The 25197-nt window shown below is 44.8% G+C and overlaps 1 protein-coding gene across 1 annotated transcript in view; it reads right to left on the bottom strand.

Annotated features, from left to right (window-relative positions):
• Positions 1 to 6992: 6992 nt before the first annotated feature.
• Positions 6993 to 25197, bottom strand: part of IL13RA1 (interleukin 13 receptor subunit alpha 1) — a 52817-nt gene continuing 34612 nt past the window's right edge. The window contains exons 9-11 of the mRNA XM_032391410.1: positions 23410 to 23506; positions 21551 to 21635; positions 6993 to 9486 (exon numbers count right to left, since the gene is read on the bottom strand). Of these exons, the coding sequence (XP_032247301.1) occupies positions 9394 to 9486; positions 21551 to 21635; positions 23410 to 23506 (275 nt within the window). The 3' untranslated portion in view covers positions 6993 to 9393. The remainder of the gene's footprint in view (positions 9487 to 21550; positions 21636 to 23409; positions 23507 to 25197) is intronic.

The raw sequence follows: 25197 nt of genomic DNA on the forward strand, positions 1-25197 counted from the left end.
AAGGCCCCCTGTAGATTGCTTACTGCTTTTCTCCCAGGTGAGAAAACACAAACTAAGAGAAAGGAAGTGACTCGCCTAGCAGGCACATGGTAGGTGCTCAGTACGTATCTACTGAGTACGGTAGCGGGTCATACTAATCTGCCTCTACCAAGAAATTGGCATCAGATCTGGCGGGTTGGTGCCCATGCCATATAGTTTGCACATCACTCCCGGTCGAAAGAAAATGATCACATCAACAGAGAAGGCAAGCTTAGATTGTTCCTGGCTTAGGTACCTTCTTCCTCTATGATTCTAGTTCTAGTCTCTGTGGGTCCCCTATGTGCTGGCAAGGCAGCTCCTGGGTGTGAGGCTCACAGCTAACCCAGGCCTCCTCTTCAGGCTGAGGCTTGTCAATTGTCTTTTAGCCTCCTCAGTGCCCCCAGGTACTGGCCAGCCTTATTTTGGGCTGCGTGGCAGGGCGCACATTAATCCCCGTACATTAGATATTTACACTGCACTCCCATCCTGAGAAAATGGTTAGTTTGGGCTCCAAACAGCCTATTGTACCGCCAAGGAGCAGCTACCTAGCATTATTTCTTCAGTTTCCATCTATCGCAGGGGAAGGAAGGAAAGGGAGGGAGGGAGAGAGAGAGAGAGAGAAAGAGAGAATGGAAGAAAGAAAGAAGAAAGAAAAACTACTTTTGATTTGGGGGCGCCTGGGTGGCTCAGTCAGTTAAGCGTCGGACTCTTGATTTCAGCTCAGGTCATGATCTCAGGGTTGTGAGATCGAGCCCTAAGTAGGGCTCAGCACTCAGCGGGGAGTCTGCTTGAGGATTCTCTCCCTCTGCCCCTTCCCCCTCCTTCTTTCTCTCTCTTTCTCACATAAATCTTTAAAAAACTACTTTTGATTTTAAGTGTTTTTAGAAGCATAAAAAGAGCTAAGATTCTGACTTCCTAAGAGTTGAATATAGAATTCTTTTTCTCAAAACAATGCAATTGGAAAATGTCATGCTACTACCAATTCAATACAGTGAAGGCAAATAGTGTAACATGATACTGTTAAAGCAAGATACATCGCTGCCACCACGATTCTCATTTTTGCATAAAGGAAAAGGAGCAGCGCCTGGCCGGCTCAGCCGGTGGAGCGTGCGTCTCTTGATCTCAAGGTTGTAAGTTTGAGCCCCACGCTGGGTATAGAGAGTACTTAAAATCTTAAAAAAAAATTACATGCCCAAGAAGACATCTCATTGTGAAATTTTAAAACACTAGAGACCAAAAGAAAACTTTTAAGCTTGCAGAGAGAGAAGTTACACCCAGAAAATTGGAAATCAATAAAGGAATCAGACTTTTCAAAAGCAACACTAGAAGCGGGAACATAGTGGAATATGGTTTTCAAAAATCGGAAGGGAAATTGTTTCTATTTAGGAACTCTTCACCTAGGGCTAATTTTAATCATATGTGAAGATATATTCAGATACAGAAAGGTTTTATTAAAAAAATTACCTCCCTCGCGGACGCCTGGGCAACCCAGTCAGTTGAGCATCTGCCTTCAGCTCATGTCATGATCCCAGTGTCCTGGAATCGAGTCCCGCATCGCGCTCCCTGCTCAGTGGGGAGTCTGCTTCTCTGCCCCTCCCCTGGCTCGTGCGCATTCTCGGCATTCTCTCTCTCTCTCAAATAAATAAATAAAATCTTAAAAAAAAAAAAAATACCTCCCTCGCAATCTTTCTAAGGAAGTGAGTACAGGATGTAGTCTGGCAAAACCAGGGCATAAAGCAAGAAAGAGGACCACCTGAAATGTGGAAAGCAGAGTCAAACAAAGAAGAGAAGCAAAGGGCACTCCCCGATGACAGTTGGGCTGCAGGCCCGGAGGGCAAACATTCCAGAATGGATCAGGAAGTCAGCAAACTCCACGAGGGTTGTCTCCAAGAAAAAGAAATGGAACTCATTGATTACGTGTGATAGGTGACCGTGCCGAATGGAGTTTTGTGGTTCTGTCAGCAAGTTTGGGGCTGAACTCATGACAGGTACTTAGAAAAACAAATCAAACCAAAAAAAAGAGACAATTTGGCGAAGACAAGATAAAGGAAATACAATTTAATGGTACTGTACATGAATCAACTGTGCATGATTATACAAATACTGCAAATATTAAATATTTTAACCAAAATTTTTTGTATTTGTAGAAGTGTGAGTGCATGTGGGGTATGTCTGCGTGTGTGTGTGTGTGTGTGTGTGTGTGTTGGGGACATATAAGAGAGCTAGTTCCTCATCTTCCATAGCAGAAATTCAGAAATAGGTAATTTCTAAACCTAAATAAAAATCAGAAATATCATTAAGTATTCGGGCGTTAGTCAGAAGAGTTAGATACCAAAAGAACCAGCTAAAAACGTTAAAAGCAGTTTAAAACAACACAAATTTATTATCTCACACTTCTGTAGGTCAGAAGTCCAACAAAGTATGATTGATTTTCTGCTTGGGGTCTCATAAGGCTGAAATCATGTAGTTGGCCAGCCTGGGCTCCTATCTGGAGACGCTAGGGGGAGATTCAGCTGCCAGGCTCATTTCACGTTGCTGGCAGGATCCAGTTCCTTCCAGCACTTTCTAACAGCCTCTTCCATTCCCAAGCCCATGACAACACTTTGAGGCCTTTCTGTGCTTTGACTCTTCCATTTCCAGCCTGAGAAACTTCTCTGCTTTTAAGGGCTCAAGTGATGAGATTGGGCCCACCCAGATAATCCAGGAAAATCTTCCCATTTTAAGATCTATAATCGTAATGCCATCTGCAAAGCCCCTTTTGCCATGTAACATAACATTTTCACAGGGTCCAGGGATAGGGTGAGGGCGTCTTTTCTGGGAGCAGGAATCAGGGGTCAGGAGTGGTGGGGCAGGAGACCACTGTGTTTTATAAGCCCTGTGGTATTCTTCGATTTGTAAAATTATGTACATTGGGGAGCCTGGGTGGCTCAGTCATTAAGCATCTGCCTTCGGCTCAGGTCATGGTCCCAGAGTCCTGGGATCAAGCCCCGCATCGGGCTCCCTGCTCAGCGTGAAGCCTGCTTCTCCCTCTCCCACTCCCCCTGCTTGTGTTCCCTCTCTCGCTGTGTCTCTCTCTGTCAAATAAATAAATAAAATCTTAAAAAAATAATAAAATTAGTTTCATTTTGATCAAATAAAAACCAAAAAGTTAAATCCAATGACCAAATTTGCAAGTATTGAATTCAAAGGGACTCTATTTTAGGTAACGTATCAAATGTCATTATAGAAGCAATCTGTATTATACAAAAATCCATTTTTGTGTCTCTAGGCAAAATGACCTACGATCTGCAAAGCATGGTAAGAAATAGTTGTTAGGCACCATCATGGCTGGGCCCTTGTGGAAAATTCTGATTTGGATGGACCCCAGGGCTCATCCAACGTATCAACCCCTCTGTTCGTACTGTTGTATTAAAGGACCCACTCTGGTTATTTTTGGCAGTTAACTGCTCATGGCTATTTCCTGTAGCAGCAGGAGGTGACCGTAAATGCATTTTCTTGATATGCAAAACAAGTCATTATCTCAGTTTCTGTTGGATGTCAGAATAGAGCTCATCTAGTCCAGTCTCCTTATTTTACAGATGAGAACACTGATGCCCAGAGAGAGGAAGGGACCTGCCCATGGCATTGCTTGTGTCTGTAGCAAAGACCCCCACTTCTGAATGAGTTCCACAACTTACGGCCACTGTTAGGAACTTTGGACGGGATGAAAAATCGCGAAGTCTAACATCTTCATCTATAGATAGGGAAGCCGATGCAAACAGGAAGAAACATCTGCCCAAGGTCATTTGGAACTCGGACATTCTACTCTAGGTTACTTTGCCCTGTGCAAAGCACACAGATGAATAGAATGCACAAATGAATCTGAAGACGCTGTAAAAAGCTCACTTAAACGGTTAACATTCTCAAATAACTTCTGTTTGATAAGCAATTTGGCAACAATTTGAAAGAAAATGTTTCTTCTTTAGGTAGCTTTCTTCTTAGGACAAGTAAATATATCACCGGCCTTCTAATGCAGGCTCTCATGTCAGGCTGACTTCGTTTCCAATTCTGTCTCAGTAATTTACTAGCTGGGTGATCTTGCATACACAACTCAATCGTTTTATTTTTTTAAAAGATTTTATTTGAGAGAGAGGGAGGGAGGGAGAGCGCACGAGCTGGGGGAAGGGCAGAGGGACAAGCAGACCCCCCACTGAGCGCAGAGCCTGCCACGGGGCTCAATCCCGGGACCCTGAGACCATGACCCGAGCAGAAGTCAGATGCTTAACTGATTGAGCCATATGGGAGCCCCCAACTCAATCATTTTATGTCTCAGTTTCTTCATCTATAAAATGAAGGTAACAATGCCACCTATCTCATGGGTGTCACGTGGGAATTTAGTGAAATAATACATCTAACTTGGCACCTGGTAGCCACTCAATAACTATTTTCTCTTTTTATGTAATGTTTATACCTAATAAATGTTGAAAACTAGCAGTCAAATATTTTCCTGTTGCTAATAGTAAACTAATAGTGTGACGATTAGGAAAGACAGTTAAAGGCCAAAGAACCTTCAGGAAGAATTCATCCTGGGGATTGATGTCAAAAATATCTAGCATATCCAAATGCCAATAAATCTCCTCCCTCACTTAAAGTAAAAGCATGCCAAGACTTAGCTACAGTATTTACAAGAAACTTATTGCTTGATCTAATCATCAGGGTTTAAAAGAAGAGTCTCTGAAATAAGTGTTCTTGTTTCCTTGCTTTCTTCTGAAACTACTAATACTCTGATGGCATAATGTGTTTCTCATGTGAGCTTGTAAACGAGCAGGACTTCATGGAAATGACAAAATGGTAAATTACTCTGGAAATCAAATGTACTTCAATCATTCTGGCTCCTCTCCCCGAGACAAGGTGAACATGTTTATGACTACAAAAATGTGTTTTCCATAGATCTCCTATAGATAAGCAACCGCAAGTGTGTACTCAAATGTTTTCTGTCATAATACTCAGTATATTGATGTATTAAGCAGCAAAGCTTTCTTATTAAAAACACAACTATACTTACCTGGAGACAGATTTCCAGACTCTTCTTGGATCATTCTAGATGGTTACAGAAATAACCTCACTGAGATCAGCAGCCCCTACCCACTCCCTAGGGTTTGGATCTTGTAAAGATTCAGGGTAATTAATAAATGTGGTCTGGCTAAAGACCCATTCCTAGAGCTTAACACTGTTAAATAACAAAACTCAACTAAGCAAATTTGAAGATCTAATTGGTTTTATTATTTGACTCATGAATCCAGCAGCATCCGCACCTAATAAGTAGAGAAGAGTTCAAAAGAGCCACAGAAGGGCGCCTGGGTGGCTCAGTCCTTAAGCATCTGCTTTCCAGCTCAGGTCATGATCCCAGGGTCCTGGAATCGAGCCCTGCATCAGGCTCCCTGCTCGGCGGGGAGCCTGCTTCTCCCTCTCCCACTCCCCCTGCTTCTGTTTCCTCTTGCTGTCTCTCTGTGTCAAATAAATAAATAAAATCTTAAAAAAAAAAAAAAAGAGCCACAGAGAAGAAAAGGCTTTTAAACGTAGAGAGTGAGGGGCGCCTGGGTGGCTCAGCTGGTTAAGTGTCCGACTCTGGATTTCAGCTCAGGTCATGATCTCAGGGTCATGAGATTGAGCCCCACATGGGTGGCTCCATGCTGGGTGTGGAGCCTGCTTAAGATTCTTTCTCTCTCTCTCCCTCACCTTCTGCCCCTCCTCCACCTTCCCTCTCTAAAAAAAAATTAATAATAAAGATAGGGAGTGGAAAAAAGGAAATTATTAGCAAGGAATCCATTGTTTTAAGCAAGGTCACCCTCCTAAGGGGAACGGAAAGGGTCTATCAGTAAAATTCCTAGTGCTGGGCAGGAAATTCCATGTTGGCTGGTTAAAGGTTAAAGGCTGAAACTGCAGTTACGTATTAAGTCTTGGCTTACTGACTTGGGTAAGTGACGCCATGCTGGGCCTGGGCCCATGGTTTTCCTTTTAACAACACGAATGAGAAAAAAAAACCCTCCATGACATTGAAACCATTTTGCTGTAGTTATAGAAAATATGAAACCACATTACCATCTCTTAAGAGGACAGCTATTGAAAACTGATTATTAGGCTCAAATCTAACCTGCTCACGTGACGAATTTCTAACTGGGGGTCCCCCATCATGTATACCAGGACAGTCTCCTTAAGAATGTGCGTGTGTGTGTGTGTGTGTGTGTGTGCGCGCGCGCACACACACGTGTACGCTTGTATTTCTTTTTCTTTTCCCATAGGTTTCCTGCCACTGGTTGGGGGTCACGATCGGGTTGGTGACGACAGACACTCTCTCCCCGCGGTGGGATGACATCGTGGGCAACAGGCCAGAGCCGCTCCCCAAGCTCTAAGGTGGTGTTGGTGAAGGTCACGCCCTTGACTCTGGTGACACGCTGCTCTGCCGGGAGGTGTTGCAGTCTTGGTAACCCTTCTTCACCAGGACCACCCAAACCACCAGGTATGTCAGGATGGAGACGCGCAGGCAGCCGGCAGAGGCCTCCCCCCACGCCCCCCCGTCTTTGGCAATGACATACTTTGCCATCCCACCCTTGAACGACGACAGCTGGAGCCCCTTGCAGCCGCCTGCCCCGCGAGGTGCCTCAGCTGCACCTGCGGACCCCGCTCTCCCTCCCGGGCCCCTCACCCCGGCACGGCAGCCGCCCCGCGGTGCATTTCCCTTAATTACCACAACTACAGTTTATCAAATACTTGCGTCCCTTTAGGTACTGCTGCTATTAAACTCGGTGCGTGCTCTTATCAGAAAACACAGGCGCACGGAGAACAGCAGAGCAGCTTATGAGAAATGACTGTAAGATAAAATAGTTGTCTTGGATTTTTTTTTTCCCCACATTTATTCTTTTAACTCCAATTTTTCCACCACCCACTCCTCACAACGCTTTACACCAAAGTAAGACCAAAGGAGAACATGTGGGTGACATACAAAAAGACAGTATTTATTTCACTCAAGCTTTCCTATAAGAAGTTAAACAAAATGATCCCTAGTTGAAGGCATTACCAAAAATATTCTTAACATTGTTTCGTGTATCCCTTCAGTGCCCAGATAGAGGAAAAACTTATCTGAATGAAAGAATAAGAATGACCATCCTTACACTGGGTTTACTTAGGTGGGTGGAGGGAAAGAAAATCCATATAGTTTAGGCATAACACAGCGAATGAACCTACGCGTTTCCTACGGGCGATGGAAATCCCACTGATGTATTCAAGTTCCCGAGAGCTCCCAACACCGGGGGAATCACTCTTCAGCAATTCTCCAACAGCCATAGGTATTCCCGTAGTTTGCTGCCCCCTTTTCCCTCGACTATCTGACAGCTCAAAGCGGAGAATGGAAACCAAGTGCGATGTCCCCGCTCCCGGGCTGTGACTGTCACCATCTGCAGTCCCTTGGGGAACCATGATCCCAAAGCATCCCCTCCCTCACTGCCATCTAAATAGGATACCAGGAAAAATGGCCCTGGCTGAGGCGTGTAGGTGTTTTGCTTTCCAGAATTATAAAAGACTTGACTGGGAGAGAATCTCATCCCGACACAGGAAAACCAAATGCTCTTTCTAGAGAACCGTAAAACAAGGTGGGACATCTACTCTGCCTGTCTCCCACCTCAATCTGACCTAAAAAAGAAAAAAAAGACACAGGGAGGAAACACGTTGACGTCTACCCCTGGCCCGCAATTTCCTCCGACAAGCCAGGGTGCCCTCCTCCTCCGCGGCCGTGCCAGCCGGTGGCCACCTGGGCCCAAACCTCTGACCTCCTCCTGTCGTCCCCTAAAAGCAGGAGCTGCAAGTCACAACATCTGATTGCTGCCCGTGGGTGAGTGCCTGGAGAACTTGTGGTATCACATTTTCAAGTTCTTATCAGGAATCAGAGTCCGGGCGTGTGGGGAGAGAGACTGTGGGGGCGGGGAGTGGGGGGCTTCTCGCTTCCAAGCTTCTTTAAATTTGGAGGAAGGAAGAGGAGTGGAGGGAGCATCTCTGTGGGTCTGATGCAGGGCTGGGTGAGAATGGAACCCTGAGTATGCAAAAAAAAAAAAAAAAAATACAAATGTTGGAGCCTCAGATGCTGTCCGTACAAGCAGCAAAACCTACTCACAACCAGTCGTGGCCAGAAGGGAAAAGGGGAAGACGTAACTATTCCTTTCTGAAACCAAGAGCAAAGCTCAAAGTGAAGATAATACCTCCTTTCTGCTTAGAAAATGCATAGAGAAATAGTAAATGCTGAAAACCTTCCAAGAAATGCAGACTCACGCAGAAGTTACAAAATATGCAAGAATCAGTCATTGTTTCTTAGTCTCCTCACACTTTACCTGAGATACAAATTACTCCCTGCCCCTCTAGGTGTTCTGAGCAGCTTTACATTCTAATTTCTAGCCAGAGGGGAAAGACCCGCTGGCTGCCGGGAATGAGGGTGCACATGGCCGGGGAGACTGGGCGGGGGAACCGGGGAGTCGAAAGGTCTGGCACCTGACCGGTGGAGATAAAGTGGTAAGGACAGAGGGGTCTCGGCCGACTGTCCCCCGTCCGAGTGAGCGGCGCCTCCGGGCTGGGGTCTGAGCGCAGGGGCACAGGGGCGAGCATCTGCTCTGAGCAGCGGAAGGGAAGAAGGCACGGGCTGCACACCCTCACGCCCAGCAAGCCCTGCCACCCTCCACTGGGGCCCCCAAAAGCCTGCCGTGGCTTTGAAAGGTGTCGGGGAAGGAGCGGCCTCTGCTTTTTCTGGAGGTGTCCTCCTCGTGGCCAGCGCTGATGTCCGAGCCTTTCCAAGCGGAGACACCTGCTGCTCACGGCGCTGAGGATCCCAGGCTGCTAAGAGGTTTCAGAGCCACACACATTCCTCCACGAGATCCCAAGGAACAGATTAACAGATTTTATCAATTTCGTTTGCTAGACGTTCTCTGTGACTCAGGGGCTGGCATGAGCAACTGCACCCAAAATGAGTTTCACACAACAAAATCGAATGTGTTGGTTTTGTTGGGCACAGAGAATACAAAGCAGGCACAGATCCCTCAGAAGCTGTCACAACTCTTGGGAAGATTAACTCTACCGCCATCATCGCTGTTTGCTTTGTCCCTGACTTTGAAGCCGTCGCGAGGGCGGTCTGCTTTTACAATTCAACAAGGACTCCACTCTCTTCGCCAAAAGAGCCCCTTAGGTTTAGTTTCTCAGTGCTCGACTCAACAGAAAGACCGCGGCTCTTCTGAGCTGCCTGTTTTTAAATGGCCCCAGTAGTTTCAATTTCCGCTTCACGAGTTCCCAGATAACAAACGCAGAATGGGATGAATCTTCACAAGGTCACGTTGAAGGTTAAAATAAATATCCCCGTCACTGAGAGTTTCTCTTCAGGTTTTCTATCAGCACCACAGAGTCGGTCTCTTCTTTGGTTTGCTTCTCATAGATGTCGTACTTCTTCCAGTGCTGGAAGGAAGGAAAAACACACACACACACACACACGATGACTCTTCTAAATAATGTTCTCTCCCTGAGGACCAGCGGCCAGGGCTTATTTTTAGGTTTCTGTGCATGGAACCAGGAGTGTATGTTATCCTCTTATGGTTTTGGTTTTGGGTTTTTTTGTTTTTTGTTTTTTACTAAGAATCTTCATCTATTTGAACAATTCATGAAACAAAACAATCTGGAATTAACATTCAAGGGGGAGGGGAGAGCGTGGGATTGTGACATGATGTCTGACAGCTATCTCGAGAGAGAGAAATGTGGACATCTCCAAAACTGGAAACACAGTCTTTTGAAGAAGAAGAATAAAAGGGTGGCGTGCTTTTCTTACATTAACTCTTACTACCTTCATTTTCTTGCCACTCAAATTTGCCCATTGCTCCAGAGATAATAGGCTCAAAAAGTCAACCAGCATCGAGGTCAATGGCAATATATAAAATGTCCCCAAAAGTCTTAGTGCAGTTAAAACTTTTGAAAGACCCTATATTAACAGTTTCATGCTAGACATGAATTTGCTAGAACCGGGAATCATGCACTCAAAGGGAAGCTCATCCTGAACTCAATGTTAAGTGTGTCTCTTAACGGCAAAAGCCAGTATCCCGGCCTTTGCCTTCTTTACTTACAAATCAAGGCAAAGGGTAGAACCTGGGCTCAGTCCCCTCATCTGTAAAATAAAGTTGCTGGACTAAAGCAGGGGTCAGCAAACTGTGGTGGAAGGGCTGGATCCAGCAGGCTGCCTGTTTTTGTAAATAAAGTTTTATCGGGCCCCAGGCCCGCCTCTTGGCTTCTGTGCCATCTGCAGCTGCTTTCACGTTACCACAGCAGAGGTGAGTTGCCCTAAGACCGAACGGCCGGGTGAGTCAAGAATGTTTCCTCTCTGGCTCTTTACAGGAGAAGTTTGCCACCCCTGCACTAGATTATTTCTAAGCTCCTTCTCTGCGCTGACGTTTTCTGGTTTGAGAAGCCTAGTAGGAAAGGAAAGGGAAAGCAGAAAAACAGAAACAAGAGCAACAGTGACTCTTCCGCTGCCTCGGGCTGTCCAATGAGAGATGGACTAAGCAAGTTGGGAGCGCCCGGTCTTAGAAAGCACAGGCAGGGATGAGTTGAGAGACACTGCTGAAAATATCCCAATTATTCTAAATAAGTGATTGAACCCTCATATTCCTAGTAGAATGGCTAAAATAAAAAATACTGACATTCCTAAGTGCCGACAAAAATGCAGAGTAACTGGGTCTCTCCTATAGTGTTGGTGGAAATGTAAAATAGCACAGCCTCCATGGAAAACAGTCGGATGGTTCCTTATAAAATGAAACATAATACACCTACTTCATGACCCAGGAGTCCCATCCCTAGGTATTTACCCAAGAGAAATGGAAACCTATGTCTACACAAAGACCAGTACGTGAATGTTTATAGTAGCTCTCTTTGAAAAAGCCCCAAACTGGAAACAAGCCCATTGTCCTTGAACAAGTGAACAGTTAAATAAATTGTGGTATAGCCATATCACGGCATGCTGTTTGACAGCGAAAAGGAATGAACCACCGATACACGCAACAACACAGAAGTCTCTTAAATGCACTGTGCTAAGTGAAATAAGCCAGACCCCAAAATCTATGTGTTTGAGGATTCCGTTCGTAAGACATTCTGGAAAAGGCAAAAATTTAGGGATAGAAAACAGATCAGCGGTGGCAAGAGTACAAGGTCAGGGGTGAGGGGACTGACTACAAAGGGGCATGAGGGACCCTTTTGGAGGACAATGAAAATGTTCTAGATCTTGACCGGCATGAGCGGTGGCGACAAAACTGCACACATTTGCTACAACTGCGACCGTACAGAATAACTGTGTGCTTAAAAAGGAGAAATTGTATTTTACATAAATCAAATCAACAAACCTGGCCTTTGAAAATGTGAAATGCACAGGATCTAATAAGAAACAGTCTGAAAAAAATTACATAACCTTGAAATAATGGCTTATTCAATAAATGGCACTAAGACAACTGGCTAAACATTTGAAAAATAAAGTTAAACCCTACTTGACAGCCCACACGGATAAATTCCCTATGGACGAAAGACCTAAATGTAAAAAACAAAATCAAATAAGAACTAGAAAAATATACTGGGCAACGAGCACATCAATCTGAGACGGAAAAAGGCTTCCTGCACACAAAAAATACAGGAAGATTTGAATGCATAAGAAAAAGAAAAACACCATTAATCACCCTAAATACCACACAGAGGCAAACGGACAACAAGCCAAAGGATTAATGGCTGATAGATAAAAAGAGCTTTACAGGGGCACCTATCTGGGTGGCTCAGTCGGTGAAGCATCTGGTCATGATCCTGGGGTCCTGGGATCGAGCCCCCCGGGTTGGGCTCCCTGCTCATCGGGGAACCTGCTTCTCCTTCATCTGTCCCTCCCCCCTCGCCCCTGCTCATACTCTCTCTCTCTTGCTCTGCTCTTTCTATCTCCCAAATAAATAAAATCTTTTTTTTTTTTTTAAAGAGCTTTACGAACTACCAAGTTTCCAAAACATGAAAATGGCAAGGAAAAAGAAATGGACAATGGACAAGAATTTCACAAAAGAATTCAAGCCCATAAACATACAAAACAATACAAAAGTTGATATATAAAATGAAAACAAGATGCCCTTTTCTTGTCTATTGGCAAGAATTAAAAAAAAAAAAAAAGACACTCTCACGCTGACAAAAGCACGGCAAAACCACCGTTCAGACATACTACGGCTAGGCGTGTAAGCTGGTACAACCTACTTGTAATCTATGCTTCTCGTGAAAAAGTTAAAAGTATGTATTCTAATTGCCCCCCTTTCCTTAATATGAAGGAATCATACTCTACGTGTGTAACCAGGGTGTTTAACAGTATATATTACAGATTTTTATATATCAGTAAAATTAAGCTACCTCATTTTCTTTACCCTCTGCACAGTATTTCATTGCATGAAGGCACCATAATTTATTGAATCAGTATCCTTAATAGCTATTTAGCCTGTATATCCTTTCTGGATGACAATTTGTCAATATTAATCAAAGAGTTTAAAAAGCATAATCTCCTCTGATCCAGCAATCTTACCTGTAACAATATATCCCTCCCCAAAATAATAAAATATATACGCTAATATAAGCTATGAAATGATGCCTATAATGATGAAATTTAGAATTGATCTAAATGCCCAATAATAGGGACTTCATTAAGTACATTATGATACATTCACACAATGGAATACTATTTAGCCATTAAAAAGTATATTATAGGACCAGGGTTGGCAAACTTTTTCTGTCAATGGCCAGATAATAGATATTTTCAGCTTTGAGTCTCTGTCCCCAAAACTCACTCTGCTGTTACAGCATGAAAACAGCCACAGAGAACATGTAAATAAGCAGGTGCGGCTGTCTTCCAACAAAACTAACGGATGCGCTGACATTTGAATTTCAGATAATTTTCATGTGCTAGGACAAAATATTCTTCCTTAGATCTTTTCAACTATTTAAACGTATAAAAACCATTCTTAGCTTGCAGGCTGTAGACAAGCAAGCAGGAGACAAGATTTGGCCCGTGGTCCGTAGTTTACAGAGAAATCCTGGGAGGAAGGTAGTGGTTGGCAGCATAGTTTTGTTTTTGTTTTTAAAGATTTTATTTATTTGACAGAGAGAGAGAGAGAGAGCAAGCACAAGGCGGGGGAATGGCAGGCAGAGGGTGAGGGAGAAGCAGACTCAGGGAGCCCGACGCGGGGCTCGATCCCAGGACCCCGGGATCATGACCTGAGCCGAAGGCAGACGCTTCACCGACTGAGCCCCCCCAGGCGCCCCGGCAGCATAGTTGTTTGGGGGTTTTTTTTAAAGATTTTATTTATTTATTTGACAGATAGAGACACAGCGAGAGAGGGAACACAAGCAGGGGGAGTGGGAGAGGGAGAAGCAGGGTTTCCGCTGAGCAGGAAGCTCGATGTGGGACTTGATCCCAGGATCCTGGCACCATGACCTGAGCCGAAGGCAGACACCCAATGACTGAGCCACCCAGGTGCCCAGCAGCATAGTTTTTAAATGTCCCCAAATGCCACCATAGAAAACACAAGTAGAAAAGGTAACTAGGGTAAGGACGGAAGCAACAGCCAAATCCACAGACACAATCTACGACAGAACCGGATCAAGATGAGTCCCCTGTGAACCCTGAAATACGAATGGGTGGGACAAATTCAAGACAGCTACACGAGCACAGTGGAATCAGTTATGGAGCGGTATGGAGAGGTAACCAGCCAGACATCTGATAGATCTGAGAACTCTAAAATAACTCAAACCTCAGCAAGCTAATTTATGAACAACAACTAAGACCGGCAGGGGTTTGCCCTTTCAAATAGTGACTGAGTGCAAGGAGTCCATGGTAGAGCCTGGGAGCTGCCTGGGCCCCAAGAACTCTCAAAACCATCCAAAGCTCCCTTCCAGGGCCAAGTCCCACTCTGAGGAGCAACTGGGCACAAAGACGCCACACTGACCCAGACAGAGACGGGGTGGCTCAGTGGGTTAAGCGGCCAACTCTTGACTTTGGCTCAGGTCATGATCTTAGGGTCCTGGGATCCAGCCCTGAGTTGGGCTCCACGCTCAGCAGGGAGTCTGCCTGAGATTCTTTCCCTCTCCCTCTCTCTCCCTCTGCCCCTACTCCCGCTCGCACGCACACACACACACTCTCTAAAAAAATTAATTAAAACAGCTCTTTTCAATAATCATCAAAACTTAAAAAAAATGAAGGTGGATAAAAATTATTCAAGAGGATGTGACAAATACAGAAGACAGGCAAAGAAAACAAGGGAACAGAGTAAGTGAAGTCTGTAAGTGAAGACATTTTTACTGAAATTAAAAACAAACATCTGAGACTGCATACTGAAAGGGTACACCACCTACCTCAGAAATCAAGCCTGGATGACCAAGAACACCAAGACGTATTCTGGTAAAATTACTGGACTTGGAAGAAATAAAGCTTTTGACAATCAGACAGAAGAGAACAAGGGTTTGTTGGTTTGTTTTTAAAGTAAGCTCTATGCTCAATGTGGGGCCCAAATTCATGACCCCGAGATCAAGAGTCACACACTCCACTGACTGAGCCAGCCAGGCGCTCCAAGACCAAGTATTTCAATACAGAAAATTCCATTGTCAGCAGACTTTGACAACGTTTTATGCCAGAAGAAAATGGATGCCACATTTAAGATAACCAAGGCAAGAACACGTGAGCCGTGGATTTTATATCTAGCTAAAATGACTTTCAATTATTAATGCAGCAGACTCCATCCATGTGTAAATAATTCAGGAAATGCTGGTCCCATGAATCCTCCCTGAGAAAACGTTTAGAGCTTCGAACAACCGAAGTGACTGGAGAGACATGAACATGAAGACCGGTAGTGAGCATCACGTATATACGGCCACCCAGACGGAAGACCACACGAGGGCTCCAAGGGAGACACCGTGGTATAGCACAGTTACCCGCGCGGACCATGCAGACACCGGGCAACTTCAAAAAGGGGAGAGAACAGGGAGAACATAGAGAAAAACGGCTCTTTTCAATAATCATCAAAACTTATTTTAGGGCGCCTGGGTGGCTCAGTCGTTAAGCGTCTGCCTTCGGCTCAGGTCATGATCCCAGGGTCCTGGGATCGAGTCCCACATCGGGCTCCCTGCTCAGCGGGAAGCCTGCTTCTCCCTCTCCCACTCCCCCTGCTTGTGTTCCCTCTCTCGCTGTCTCTCTCTCTCTGTTGAAAAATAAATAAAATCTTTAAAAAAAAAAAAAACAACTTATTTTATAATTTGTCAGAAGTTCAGAAATTCCTTCAGTTCCACCTGTTTCTCATCCGTTAAATTCAAATAAAATTAAATATGAGCACTGTATTAAAACATATCCTATGACTGACTGCCTCAGAGTCTAGACTGGAGAATCAGGATGCCTGGGTTCAGACCCCACGTCGGACTCTTGTCCGTTAAGTTTGGACCCTAGCTCTGTTGTGTCCTCGCACTGGAACCTGGAGCAAGCTACACCTACTCTCCCTCTGGTACCTCACCTTCAACTGTGTGCTGGAGATGAGGTCGACTGCAAGATGGGGACACACTGATGAAGGAGGTGCGCAGAAAAGTGTCTGACACATAGCAAAAATTCCGTAAGTACAAACTATTATTATTGCTGTCATCTGTTACTCCATTTATGATTAAAAGTTCCATTTCTCTCTGTTGTTCACATAACATTAGAGATGATTATGTCAGGGTGATAGGATGAAGAGTGATGTTATTTTTCTCTTTTGGTGATCTGTATTTCTCATCTCTCTATAATAAATACATGTTGCTTTTAAAAAATATATTTTTATTTTTAAAAATGCATGCTGAAGATTACACACCTTCATTGGTTTCTAGTTGTTAGATCTAATGGTTAGCTGGGTTGGACGGGGGGAAAAAAAACAATCTATTTTAATGGGGTGAACACTGCAGCAGAAATGGCTTCCAAGAGGACATTAATTTTTTCAATTGCCTTTTTTTCATTTCTAAAACTCAGATTACTCTCATTTTCACTCATCATCAGCATTGTGGCCTTTTCCTGAGGACTGCTTTTATGAATAAGTCCGTGTAAGAATAGGGAACAAATGCTCTGACCTATTATTCAATTTCATGAATGATATGCCAGTCTTTTTAAAATTACTTGCAGAAAAAAAAATCCACAAAATTACCCATCTGTAATTTGATTCTCACACTGCCAATTTTTTAAAACAAGGTAATCAACAACAGAATAATGGCCAAAGATGAAAAACAACATAGACGGAAAAAAGAAAAAATCAGTGTTTGGGAGGCTAACACAACTGGCTTTTAGTCATGAGCCATCCAACCCTAGAAAAGCAGCAGGCTACGTAGGCTTTTATATTTTAAAGAAATAAATAAATTTCGTGGTTTCATGGAACACTAAATGTCCAGTTAAGAATACTTTCAAGGTTTGGTTGGTTCCCACAGTGAATTTTCCCTAGAAGCGAAGTGAGTTTTGTGCCTCTAAGCCCTGTGCGAAACAGTGGCCTCTTGTAGGAATACAAGTCAACGGATTACATGCCCCGGTTTTCTTCAGATCAACATCCACAATAGGAAGTTGAACAATATGAATTGGGGATCACCACTGCCTTAAAAATCATTGCAGCTTAAAAAAGAACCAGTTGAGGGGCGCCTGGGTGGCTCAATTGGTTAAGCGACTGCCTTCAGCTCAGGTCATGATCCTGGAGTCTCGGGATCGAGTCCCGCATCGGGCTCCCTGCTCAGCAGGGAGTCTGCTTCTCCCTCTGACCCTCATGCTCTCTCTCTCTATCTCATTCTCTCTCTCAAATAAATAAATAAAATCTTAAAAAAAAAAAAAAAGAACCAGTTGAGGGGCGGCTGGCTGGCTCAGTCGGTAGCACGTGAGATTCTGGATCTCGGGGTTGTGAGTTCAAGCCCATGTTGGGGGTGGAGTTTACTTAAATTAAAAAAAAAAAAAGAACTGGCTGAATGTGGTGTGAAGGGGACGAAGGTGGTACCATTTAAGGTGGCTATGGCTCCAACCCTTTAAAAATGTCTTTAAAAATTGAGAAGTAAAGGGAAAGAATTAAACATGTACTTGCCTTCCTAGCAGAAACAGAATTTCAGAACAACCAAAGAGCTGAGTTAATGACTCAAAGCAGTGCTTTAGAGAAAAGGGGCAGCTTATAAATGTAGATTAGATGACAGATGAGAAAAATCGTCACTTTGAATGCCTGCTGAAATTATTGATTCACTCAAGGAGACCAACGAGCACAGAAAGCATTAGCTACGGAGCTGAGCTAAAGCGCCAACAGGACGCTCACTGACAGGGTGCTAACCCAGCGCTATGCAGACCATCTTCAGCCAGCGAGGGGGGAAATAAGCATCAAGGGGCAGGAGGGGACACCCCGTTATTGCCCTACACACAGCGCTCCCTCTTTGCGTCCCTAACGGTGCCATGACTGGATCCGACCTGGCTCCCCACAACTGGGGGACAGCTGGAAAAATTGCAACAGGGGCTGAATATTAGATGATATTAAGGATTATGAATCCTTTTTAAAAGGACAGCCATGCTATTTTGCTTATGTAGGCAAGTGTTCCTAATTTTTCTTGCGTTCCTAGTTTTTAAAGATACATGCTGAAGTGAGAAAAGAAAAAAAAGTTAGAAACAACTCAGCAGTATCTGGAAGTCGACTCCCAGTTAGAAAGCCGCTTTCCAATCAGGAATGCGAAACTGGCACGGTGCTGACAGCATAGTTGGTTTCCAAGAAGCGGGGAAGAATAGATAATTTTTTAAGGATGAAACAGAAATGCAGATGCGGAGAAGCAATCCCCTCTGCACAGCCCGCGCCCCCCAGACGTGGCCCGCAGCCCAGTTAGTCACAAAGGAAAGGCAAGCAGCAAAGCCACAGGAAGAAATGCTGTTGGCCACAATGTTACTATAGTGATGAACAAAACACTGTCAAAACACTAGGAACCTTAAGGAAAACTATACAGAGAATTTCACTCCTTCGTGGCCACACCTAAATGAGGTTTTTTTTTTGGTTTTGTTTTCTTTTTTTTTTTTCCTAAAGAACCACTATGGATGGTGTAGTGGGGAAGAAGAGTATTAAGAAAGGGCAGGGATTATTTCTCGGGATTAGGAGATGGTAACTCTGGGCTACCGTGGCTTCTGGTTCAGGTTCTGCCATGACCTCTCTTGGTGACAGTCCCTGAGAAATGTCTCTAGGGCCCCCACCGTCCCTGTCTCTAAAAATGAGGGGGTAGGACTAGCATCTTAGCGTCTTAACAATTTACGGTTAAAGATAAATAATTCAACACGTGAAAAGTCCACCTCACTGGATGACCTGTAGGGCTATGTTCATTGTATAATTCGGTAATTCTAGAAGTAAAAGGTTTGTCTTTCTGCTGCATATGCAGTTCCACGGCTGCCATGTAGAGAAAAGATTATTCATTTGCTTAAAAAGAAAACATGAAAATTTGTTCTATTATCCTTTCCCCTGTCTGGCATTTTTATTATACTTTCAGTTTTAAACCCTGATTTTATTTAATGGTCTGCAACCACCACAAACAAAAACATCTTATGCTTTTAGTGGTCCATCTTGTCAGTGTATCTGCCTCGCTAAATTATAGAATTCTCTGACTCATCGGGACAACATATTATCCTCTAGACAGCAAACTGAAAAAAAGCAATTTTCCCATCTCTGAGAAAGATAATTGATCTGATTTTGCTGTCAATGTTACCGTCGTTCACTCTATCACTCAGGCTCGAAACCTTGAGATTATTTTTACTTTCTGTACCTTTCATCGCCCACAGAGTCCCCACGTTGTAATGAGTTGCCTTTAATAATGTCTCTTGCGTCAATCTCCTCTGCTGCGACCTAAGTTCAAGTCCCTGTTATCTCTCAAACCGGGATGACCAAAATATTCTCTTTTCCCTTAATGACTTGTACAGGGTTCCTTTTTATTATGAAAGTAATACCTGCTCATTAGAGGCAATCTGGAAATTTCACAAAGGCAGAGAATAACATCAATTATCTGCACGGCCCTTCTGCCCCGAGATGATCATTTTGATTCCTTTCCTTCCACTCATTGTTCTATGTGTATGTTCATGCGTTTTTATCCAAATTAGGATCGCAGTGTACTCTGTAGGGATGATGTTTCTTACTCTTGTATCGTGAGTATATTGCTGTGACATTAAATGCTTTGAAAGCCTAACTTGTTTTTTATGAGGACACGCTAAGGAACAGAAGCCCAGCACCTGATATGCCGTATGCACACAGCGGACTTTCAAGGACCGGTTAGAGGTGTCCGAGGACCTGCACCATCTCCAGCCCCCGGCAGCTAGCACACTAGCTGGGGAGATGAAGAAAGAGATGGGGTCATCCTAAGGAAAATAGCCACAACAGTGTTTTTCAAAGTGGGCTCTGTAAAGCATCTCACCAGAATAGGAATCCTCTGTGGGCTCCTGTTAAATACGCAGATTCCTGGGGCCCTTCACAGACCTGCGCAGTCACACTTTCTGGGGGCGGGGCCCCGGATGCTCTATTCTTGCAAGCGTTCCAGTTGGTTGTGACTCAACTAAAGGTGAAGAGCCACCGGTTGCCATATTCCCTCTTGGTGACAGTGTACCATCTCCTCATCAGGCACCTGACTTTGGGACCCACCTGCCTGGTAATGCCCTATTCACCCGGGGTCTGGCAGTGTGACCATGACTTGGTGAGAAAGTGATCCAGATGCATCCTCCCCTGAAAGCACATCGGCCTCCCTGCCTTCCTTCCCCCACTATACATCATCGTTGCTATTGTAAATCACTTGTTATGACAAGAATTGTTTGGGGAGGGGCACTGGGCTGGCTCGGTTGGCACAGCATGTGACTCTTCATCTCGGGGTCATGAGTGCAAGCCCCATGTTGGGCGTAGAGCTTACTTTTTAAAAAGAAAAAAAAAAAGAACTGCTTGGGGATTAACAATAAATGGACAGTATCAACAGACTAATCACCGACACTGAGCACTCATGAATGCCTGCGTGCTAAGTGGTTTTTATGGTATTAAGTTAATCGAACCCACATACCACCACCGTGAGGCAGGTGCTGTATCACTACCGCCACTTCACAAACGAGAACACTGAGGCACAGAGAGGTTAAGGAAGTCACCTAAGGGCAGACAGATGGTAAATGAGATTTGAACCCAGACAATCTGACTCCAGAGCCCAGGCCATTATGTGCTACGCTGTACTACTTCACTAAATTAACTGCCCTGTGCCTGATATTACTAATTTAAAATATATGTAATAATACTGATATTTATTCCATTTAGTGTCTTTATTATTTTATTTGGGTGAATGTAGTTATCAGGGAAACCTGAAACTCTTTGGTTCCCCTGAGGTCTTGGGTTTTCCAGCCACCAATTCTAGCATGAGAGTCTGCAGCAAACTGTCCGTAACAGTTCGGGTGGGTTTGCCTTGGCCTCAGAGGCCAGCTTTCCAGGCAACAGCACGAACAGAATCTATTTCAACTGTTTACCCTATCTTTCTATTTCCCCATGTCTCCAAGAGTCAGAAGCTCTGTCTATGGACTGGTTTCATCAGGGAGGCTCCACTCCTTGAATGTTTGGATTAAACAGATTCCCTGCTTCCGGGACAGAATGAAGCCCCGTGAGATGACATGGGCAAAGCATTCTGAGGACTTCTCAAATGGTATGCTTAGTCTGAGATACCACATTTTTTAAATTAATTATTTTTTATTTTAAGCAAGCTCCATGCCCAATGTGGAGCTCGAACTCATGACGCTGAGATCAAGAGTCACACGTTCTACTGACTGGGCCAGCAGGGCGCCCCTGGGATACAACATGATAAACTGCCTCTTCTTTAATCTTTTAGATAAAATGAAGTTTAAAATAACCAATTTTAGGGGCACCTGGGTGGCTTAGTCAGTTAAGCGTCTGTCTTTGGCTCAGGTCACGATCCCAGGGTTCTGGAATCGAGCCCTGCATCAGGCTCCCTGCTCAGCGGGGAGTCTGCTTCTCCCTCTCCCTCTGGTGCTTACTCTGTCAAATAAATAAATAAAATCTTAAAAAAAAGTAACCCATTTTGAAATACAGTTCTGACACACACTACCACATGGATGAACCTTGAAAATATTATGCTAAGTGAAAGAAGCCAGATACAAAAAAGGACAAATACTATGGGATTCCACTTACACAAGGTACCCAGGAGAGGCAGATTCAGAGACAGAAAGTAGAAAAGAGGTGACCAGCGGCTGGGGGGAATGGGAACTTAGTGTTAAACGGGCACAGTTTCTATCTGGGATGATGAAAAAGTTCTGGAAATCGTGACGATGGCTGCACGACACTGTAAATATACCTAATGCCATCGAGCTGTGCATTTAAAAATGGTCAAAATGGCAAATTTTATGTTTTGTGTATTTTACCAAACTCTTCACAAAACCCATAGCCTCCCAACAAAAAACAATTTCAAATTTCATGGAATCAGGACTTACCAGAGTATCATCATTCTGGTCTCCAAACATTTCCTTAAAAATCTTGCCAGGATCAGGAATTGGAGGGAATATAATGATCTTGAGCCTTTAAGAAAACAGAGACATTTTTTGATCAAATCTTCCAGCCCATAGGAATGCCCCACTTAAAAAAAGCCACATTAAGGGCGCCTAGGTGGCTCAGTTGGTTAAGCGACTGCCTTCGGCTCAGGTAATGATCCTGGAGTCCCGGGATCAAGTCCTGCACCGGGCTCCCTGCTCAGCAGGGAGTCTGCTTCTCCCTCTGACCCTCCCCCCTCTCATGTGCTCTCTCTCTCTCTCTCAAATAAATAAATAAAATCTTTAAAAAAAAAAGCCACATTAAAAGAAGACTTGGACTAAAGACATGGTACCGAAGTCATCTTGAATGATGAAGTGGCTGTGAAGAAATTTCACAAGAAGCTGAGAAACCAATGTCCTGAGAGCACCCAGTATGGGCAGACCAAAGGGGCCATCAGGGGAAACAGACTGCTCATACCCTATCATTTTTAAAACTTTTTTTCCAGCTTTATTGAGATATACTCAACAAATAAAAATTATCTACATTTGAGATGAACAACATGACGCTTTGATATATGTATACATTATGAAATAATGACTACAATCAAGCGAATTAACACATCCATCACCTCACATGGCTATGACTCTGTGCGTGTGTGTGCGTGTGTGTGTGTGTGTGTGTGTGTGTGCACCCTCCCCTAGTATTTAAATAATAATGGTGCTTTACTCAGCATAGACCTGATGGGGGCTTACTGCTTATAATTTTGAAAAAATAATCTTCTGAGAACAGGGTACATTGTTCTTTAATTTTTCTTTCTTCTTCTCCCCCTGTCCATCTTTGTACCTTAGAGTACCCTTTGGTGGCCCCACCTCATCTCCTGGGCCCTAAACGTTGGTGTGGCCCAGGGCTCTGTCCTTCGCCCTCCATCCCACTCGCTCTGCGAGTGATCTCTTCCAGTCTTAGGGCTTCGGGTCTGTTTACATGCCGAGGGGCTCCCCAAATTCGATCTCCGGCCCAGACCTCTCCCTTGTACTCCAGGTTCATCACACAACTACCCATTTAACATCTCTACTTGGGTATCTACTAGGCATCTCGAACTTCCGTTCAGACCTGAAGTCCTCACCTTCGCCCTACAGCCAGGGCTCCTCGCAATCTTCTCCGTCTCAGCAAACGGCTCCCGCGTTCACTCAAGTTGCTGAAGCCCAAAGCCTGAGCGCTCCTTGAACCCTCAGTACCCGCCTCAGACCTCCACGGGCGGATGAGCAGCTTTCAGCACGTACCCTCAGTTCGACCTTCCAAATACATCCCGCCTCTGACCACATCTTACCAACTCCGCTGCTAACTTCCTAGGTTAGGCCGCCCTCACCTTTCCCCCACCACCCCCCACAGCAAGGCCTCCTCACTGGCCTACCCGCTGCCATTCTTGCCCAAGCCAGTTCTTCATTCAGCAACTGCGGTGACCTTTTATGACAGTACAATCAGGTCGTGGCCCTTCCCTGCTCAAAACTCTCCAATGTGTCCCTGTCATGCTTAGGAAGAAAAATCTCAGTTCCTTGCCACGGCCTCTGGGAGCTGGCTCTGGCCTCCGCTCCCGTGGCTCTCCGCTGGCGCACACAGAGCACCATCCACCCGACGCGACTTGCTGAAGTGCTCTCTCCCACAGCTTTAAGCCGCAACCTGCTCTGCAGTAATACTAGCCGGGTCATTTATGGCCAAAGCGCTCCTGATACCCGGGCCAAACACCCAACACCCTCATAGAGAGTAGTAACTGCAGCCCGCAGGCTAGCAGAAACTGCCAGGCCAACCTGGGCCGCGGCCTCACCTTTTGAGATAAAGCAGAAGGACTATGATTGTGCCCGCGACAATGACCGGAGTGGCGAGCAACATGCTTATGTAGAACGTGGGGTCGGTGTTCTCACCTGGCAAATGGAAAGCAAACACAAAACGTGAGCAATCAACCCCTCTGAGAAAAAAACACCAAGCAACGGTAGGCTCAAACTAGTGAGATCACAGATATGTCTGCGCTCCACCCCAACCTATTTTCCAAAACTCTTCGATTATCTTATCTTCCACTCCCTTAATCGTGAACAACACAGTCCTGCTCTAGGGCCTAAAATGCCGTCCAGAGGAATAAACACCTTGAGGGTTATCCGATACCAGGATATCTTAACTAGTTTTCAGACACTATTCACAATGTTAGACCTGTTAAAAAAAGGTCATCTCATTAACCGTGACTACCTTTTCTTATTGGTTACTTACCACTATTAGAACATGTAAATTAACCCTAACTACCACTCCTTCTTAACTGAGCATCTACTATATACGTGATACCATCCCAAGGGCTTGTACATGTTTATATCTATGCAATAGAGATACGTAATAGTATCTCCCATTTATACACATGAGAAGGACAAGGCTCAGAGGGGTTCAATGGCTCGTCCAGAAGGGTTTCGGAAGTGATGCCATCAAGCCTCAAATCCGACACTGTCCGAAAAGTTCCAGAGCTTTTTATTAACTGCCTTGCTATATCTCACACACAGAATGTCATGTCTACTTATATGCTCATCTTTTCCACTAGGGCATGACCATCTAGAAAGCAACATCAGGGCCTAGCATCATTGTGTTAGCCTCTAAGGTGACCCCAGATGATCCCTGCCTCCTGATAGTCACACCCTTACATAATCTCCCCTTGAGGGTGGGCTGGACTGACTGACTCGTTTGTAAAAGAACTGAATAGCAGCGCTGATGTCATTTCCAAGATTAGGTTATAAAAGACTGTGATTTCCGCATGGGTGTTCTCTCACACGCTCTTGCTTGGGTCACTTACTTGAGCAAGCTAGCTGCCACTTCATGAGGCAGCCCCGTGGGGAGGTCCCAGGGGCAAGACACTGAGGGAGGCCTCTGCATTAGCTCCCTAGGGCTGCTGTGGCAAACCACCACACACCAGTTGGCTTAAAACAGGCATGTATTCTCTCACAGTTCTGGAGGCTAGAAGTCCAAAATCAAGGTATCCGCAGGGACATGCTGCCTCTGAAGGCTCTAGAGAAGATCCCTCCTTGCTTCTTCTTAGCTTCTGGTGGCCCCCAGGACTCGCTGGTGTTCCTGCATCATTCCTGATGGCCGCAGTTGCATCACTCCATTCTCTGCCTCCATCCTCCCAGGGCCTTCTTCCCTGTGTGTCTGTGTGTCTCTCGGTGTTTCTGTGCATCCTCTCTTCTTACGAGGGTACTAGTCATTGGATTTAGGGCCTACTCTAAGACAGTGGGACCTCATCCTAACTTGATTACATCTCCAAAAACTCTATTTCCAAGTGAAGTCACATTCACAGGTATAGGAGTTGGGACTTGAACGTATCTTTTTGAGGGATATGATTCAACCTGCCACAGCCTCCATCCAACAGCCAGCAAAGAATGGAGGCTTTCCAACGACCACAAAAGTGAGCCTGGAAGTGGGTTCTCCAGCCCTAGTCAAGCCTTCAGATGAGGCTGCAGGCCCAGCCAACAGCTTGACTGTAACCCCACGAGAGAACTTGGGCCAGAGGTACTGAGCTAAGCTGGGCCCTGATTCCTGACCCACAGGAACTGTGAGATGGTAAATAGGTATCTTTTAA

This window comes from Phoca vitulina, unplaced genomic scaffold (genome assembly GCF_004348235.1).
Source record: "Phoca vitulina isolate PV1807 unplaced genomic scaffold, GSC_HSeal_1.0 scaffold62, whole genome shotgun sequence".
Classification (NCBI taxonomy): Eukaryota; Metazoa; Chordata; class Mammalia; order Carnivora; family Phocidae; genus Phoca; species Phoca vitulina.